The sequence below is a fragment of the Echinops telfairi genome, unplaced genomic scaffold, assembly GCF_000313985.2.
Source record: "Echinops telfairi isolate 266 unplaced genomic scaffold, ASM31398v2 ScPeMD7_7468;HRSCAF=8506_2, whole genome shotgun sequence".
Taxonomy (NCBI): Eukaryota; Metazoa; Chordata; class Mammalia; order Afrosoricida; family Tenrecidae; genus Echinops; species Echinops telfairi.
Window position 1 is genome coordinate 4,205,799 of NW_022111371.1, and position 5,435 is coordinate 4,211,233.

The window sequence follows — 5,435 nt, forward strand, 5'->3', positions numbered from 1 at the left end:
AAAGATCCCTTACATGTAAGTGGACCTACATGAAAATTTTTAAAGGAATATAATTCTAATGTGTGGATTATAACTCAATGTAAAGAAGATCAGAATCCTCACAACTGGACCATCACAATAAATGGAAAAATGGAAAAAAGTCTGAAGTTGTTAAGGATTTCCTCTTATCTAGATTCACAATCAATGCTCATGGAAGCAGCAGTCAAAGAAACAGAGGATGCATTTCACTAGGTAAATCTGATGCACAAGACTTTTTTAAAGTGTTGAAAAACAATGATGTTACTTTGAGGACTAAGATGTACCTGACCCACACCATGGTATTTTCAATAGCATTATATGCATATGAAAACTAGACATTTAATAAAGAAGACTGAAGAAAAATTGATGCACTTGACCTATGGTGTTGGTGAGAGTATAGAAAGCATTGGGCATGGGGCAAATAGATCAGTCCAGGATGAAGTACAGCCAGAACGCTCCTTAGAGGCAAGGATAGTGAGAGCTTATTCCTCCAACATACTTTGGACTTGTTATCAGGAGAGACCAGTCCCTGGAGAAGGACATCATTCTTTTTAAAGTAAAGGGGCAGTGAAAATGAGAAAGACTCTTGATGTCCTCTAGCTAGATCACATGACAAATGGAAGTGGAATCCAAGCAATTTAAGTGACATCGTGTGAAGAAAAGGAAAGGGAGGTGCATGCCACTTAGGGAAGTGTCTTGAACAATTGTTGGCAGTTCACACCCATCAGCTGCTCACCAGAGGGAAAGGTAAAGCTGACTGCTTCCATAAAGACTGATAGTCTCAGAAATCCTAAGGATTAGTTATACTCTGTCATACAGAGTTGTCACTGTGAATCAGAATCCACTTGCTGGCAGGGCAAGGGTTAATTAATAAATAGAAGCCACGGTGGTAGGTGGTTAAACACTCAACTGCTACCCAAACTGAACCCCACTAGCTACCCTTCAGGAAAAAACAAGGCTGTCTGCTCCCATGAATATTTTTTGCCTCACAAACCCTTTAGAGGGTTGCTATGAATCAGAGTAGACTTTGTGGCAGTAGGTTTTGGTTTGCCCAATATTGGCCCATGGGAGTGTTGGCTTATAAGTTAAATAAGGCTTGACCTTAGCTCAATAAAAAGGAAATTTTATAAGCAATGTTCAAGTCATTGTGTTTTTATGGTAAGCAGGCTTTTCTTTTCACTATCAGTCTTATTCCCAGGAGTTAATTCATGTGAGTTCTGCATATTTATGTTGATATTATTATCTGTGAAAATGGATCTTTAACCATCCTCACTGGAGGCCAGTTCTGAGCCTGACTCATGCCCTACACCACTGCTGATCCTTCCTTTTATTGAACATCCGGGGATGGCAAGCGCTGTGCTCTGCACTGGGCATACATAGAAGAGCCATAGCCCAGGGGCAAGTCATGACAAAGACAGGCAGCCTTGATGAGACGAGGTGAACATGGGGTACAAAGAGAACATTGGGGCACCTCACTCAGCTCAACATGAGAGACTTTGTAGAAGCTTCTGGAAGTAGCCATGCACAACACTCTTTCACACCTGGGAAACCTTACATTGCAATCAGTGGTTCTTAACTGGGGTGATTTATCCCACTGAGGCAATATCTGGAGACATTTCTGAAAGTCACATCTGGACAAGTGCCACTCCCATCTAATGAATAGAGTTCAAGAATGCTACTAAATAGTTCACAAAACCCAGAACATCCCCCATATCCCCCATTCCAGGAAAGAATTAAGCAGCCTAAAATGTCAGTAGTGTGGAGATTGAGAAACCATGAGTCATAACATGCCCGTGTACTCATCTGGCAGCTCTTTTCTGATCCAAACTCTTTTACCTCTTTGTTCCCTTGCAATCTGCCATTGTTCCTGGTACAGAATAACCCAATTCCCTCAAGCCACTTCCGACTCATAGCGACCCTACAGGACTGCTCTTGTGGGTTTCCTTAGGGGAGCAGAAATCTCATCTTTCTCCCGATGAGAGGCTGGTGGGTTGGAACTTCTGATCTTGCAATGAGTAGCCTACTGTGACACCAAGAATCCAAACTCACTGCCATCCAAACTCAATTGCTGGTGGTCTGGAAATGCTGGCCTTGTAGAATGCAGCCCAACATGTAACCCCTATGCCACCAGGACTCCTTACAGAGTGGTTGATGTTGTTCTTGTCAATAACCATCCAGTCAATTCCCACTCTTAGCAGCCATGTGCACAACCGAGCAAACACAGCCCAGTCCTCCACTAGCCTCCCAATTGCTCCTACGCCTGAGCCTATGGTGTCAGCCACTGTGCCAGTCCATCTCCTTGAGGGCCTTCCTCTTTTCACTGCCCCTCCTCTTTACCTAGCACAATGTCCTTCTCCAGGGACTGGCCTCTCCTGACAGCATGCCCAAAGTAGAGAGTAGGTAGTAGTAAATTTGTATTTGGTTTAAAAAGTGTACGTAGCCCCAGTGGATCAGGATAATTTCCTGGTGCTAGTCATAGTTTGTTGTGGAACATTAAAAAAAGAAAAAGAAAAAGTCTCTTGCACAAGATGCACCAAAAACACAAAGCAGAATCTGGTTTCCCCAGAGAGAAAGTGCAGGGTTGCTGAGAAGGACCCACTCCTAGGACTGCAACACTGAACACTGAGGCAAACAGCACAAGGCCCCTGTGTTGTTGTCGGTTATGCTGCCTAATCCTGAGAGCTACCTTCGTGATTGTTGGTGTGTCTGAGCCCATGTTATGGCTGTTGTGTCACTCTGTCCCATTGAGGGTTCCCTTGGTTTTGCTGGCATGACGTCCCATCCTAATGATTGATGTTTCCTGATGAAATGCGCAAGATAAACAGGGCAAAGCCTTGGCACCCTTGCTTCTGAGACGCATGCTGAGTGTCTTCCTTGTATGTCAGATCTGTTCGTTCTTCTGGATGCCCGTGGTGTAGGCAATATTTGTCATCAGCACCACAGTTCCAAATGCATCAAGTCGTCTTCTGACTCCTTTTCCTTTGTCTAGTATTTGGATCAATGTGAAGCGATTTAAAAGACTATGGTTTGGGCCAAACACACAAGACCCATTGCAGACCCAGAACCCAGAGAACCTCACCTGTGTCCACCACCAGGGGAGCAAGTGGGTGGAGCGAGAACACACAAGACTCAGAGTTGAGGATGGAACATGAACATGGAAAAACTCTTCCAGCACTGAGCCTCTGCAAGATAACCTACTGTCACGAGATAAGCCTAGAGGAATTTAAAACTGGTAGTTCAACAAAGGAAATCATAGCAATAACATCCAATTTCCCTCAACTCCTAGCTACATTGACTCACAGCCTCCCCGACACACACACACATATATACACTCACTCACGAACAATAGAAGAGTATGCCCTTCCCAGGCACAAACACTGGTGTTCAATGTTCCCCAGAGGATCATAAGGAGCATCAAATCTCAGCAGATAAGAGTCAGATAACATGGCCACAGGCCATGTTGGCCTCTTAAAGGTGGTTCCCAAAAAGAGTAACACTGAGATTCTCCTATTGAGCGAGGTTCAAAGGCATCGACATCAATCTGATGCCTTCGTTATCCTCTTCCCCATCATCTCTTCTTGAGACTCTGGTTTGATTCCCAGCCAGAGCACTACAAGCACAGCCACATCGATCTCTCCACCACCTGTCTGGCATGGGTGTTTCTGCCATGCTGAACAGGCTTCCATGGACTTTTCAGATCAAGACAGATGAGCAAGAAAGGCCTGGAAATCCACTTCTGATATGCAGTCAATGAAACCTTAGTCTCATGAGCAACTAGCTGTGGGGCTGGCAAGGAACAGCACAGCACGTTGCTCCCTGCTACATGGGACCACCAGGAATCTGGGGCTGACTCAACTATAGCTGACAACCACAGCGATGGTCAGCCGTAGAATAAGTCCAGGGAATCTAACCAGAAAGATTAGCAAGATGTTCAATGTTTCCATAGCAACAGTTTAAGAGCTGACGATCTCACCTGGTGTTTTACAGGAGGACAAAGTCATGTCAGAGGACACCAGCAGCCAACATACCAAAGGAGAAGCCATGTCCCCCAGAGTTGGGAACACAAAGATAGGTATGTCTGCGTGCACCCAATATCTTCTTGCGCTTTTGGTGGTGGTTGTGGGTCTTCCTTAAACAAGGTGATCTTGTGAATGACCCTTCAGGAAGTGACAACCTAATTTTAGATGGAGCCCTACCCACCTTGTGCCCTAACCTTCCCTTCATGATGAAGAAATTGATTGTGAAAGCCCATACTTGGGTCTGCAGCTTCTAAAGGGAACTCTTCCTGGGGGAAACGATGGATTGCATGAAACATATAACAATGTGACTTTTCTAAGCAGCCCTCAAGAAAAATCTCAACAAGATAGGAATCTAATTTTAAAGTTTTGATTAATTAACATGAAAACAGATTTTCAGGCTCTAGGCAAAGCAACCTAATTTGGAGATGAAAATGCAGGTAGGAGCCGAAGGGAAATAAATGATCGATTTCAGTAGTGCTGGGAGCAGCGTGGAGGGCAGCCAAAGACATCTAATGGGCTGGTGTCCATTCTAACGTCTCTCGCCATTTTCCCCTCTGCCTCATCTCTTCTTACAACATCTAGTGAGGGAAGCATGGCAATCCTGTGAAGTGCATTTCCCAGTTATTGAAGCATGTGGACTGAACCATTTGTGTGTGTGTCTAAAACAATTGTATTACCTAATGTCTCACTAGCACCACATGTGTTTTAATTGGGAGAGCTATAAACAGTCCCTGGAGAAGGATGTCCTGCTTGGTAAAGTCGAGGGCCAGCAAAGAAAGAGGAAGGCCCTCAATGAAGTGGTTGACACAGTGGCTGCAACAGCGGGCTCAGGCATAGGAACAATTATGAGGATGGCGCAGAAAACATGCAGTGTTTCCTTCTGTTGTGCGTAGGGTCGCTATGGGTTGGAGCTGACTCAATGGCGCCTCACAACAATCCTAACAGTCAAGGTACAGACAAGATACAGATGGAACACAACTGGAATCAGGGCAGTCTATTTGAAAAGGAATGATTTACCAAGGTATGAGAAGAACGAGAGAAGAACTTGAGGGAGGGCAAGAAGAACTTGAGGGAGGCTAACAATCACCACCCCTAAATCCTAAAAGATGATAGAAAAATCACTAAAAGGCAGCCATGAGTCCTGTAAAGCATGCCACCCCTGAGAGGAGACACTTCCAAGTACCCACCATCCTTCTCCTCTTTCTTTCTCCTGCCTGCCCCGATTCCCCACTGGGCTTCCCACTCGGAAACCCAACCAGAATCCGGAGGCCAGGCCAGGCTCTAAGAGTGGAGAAGGGTGGACAGGAAGAGGCAAGGGAAGGTCTACCTGGACAGGCCAAAGAAGATCCCCGTCCAGGAAGCATGGAAGAAAGAGAGAGGAGAGTCAATGAGAACAAA

General features: G+C 45.2%; 1 protein-coding gene across 1 annotated transcript in view; it reads left to right on the forward strand.

The window, feature by feature from the left end:
* CLNK (cytokine dependent hematopoietic cell linker) overlaps positions 1–5,435 on the forward strand; it is a 116,185-nt gene that overhangs the window by 38,201 nt on the left and 72,549 nt on the right. Inside the window, exon 5 of the mRNA XM_045284406.1 lies at positions 4,006–4,090. Coding sequence (XP_045140341.1) covers positions 4,006–4,090 — 85 coding nt within the window. The remainder of the gene's footprint in view (positions 1–4,005; positions 4,091–5,435) is intronic.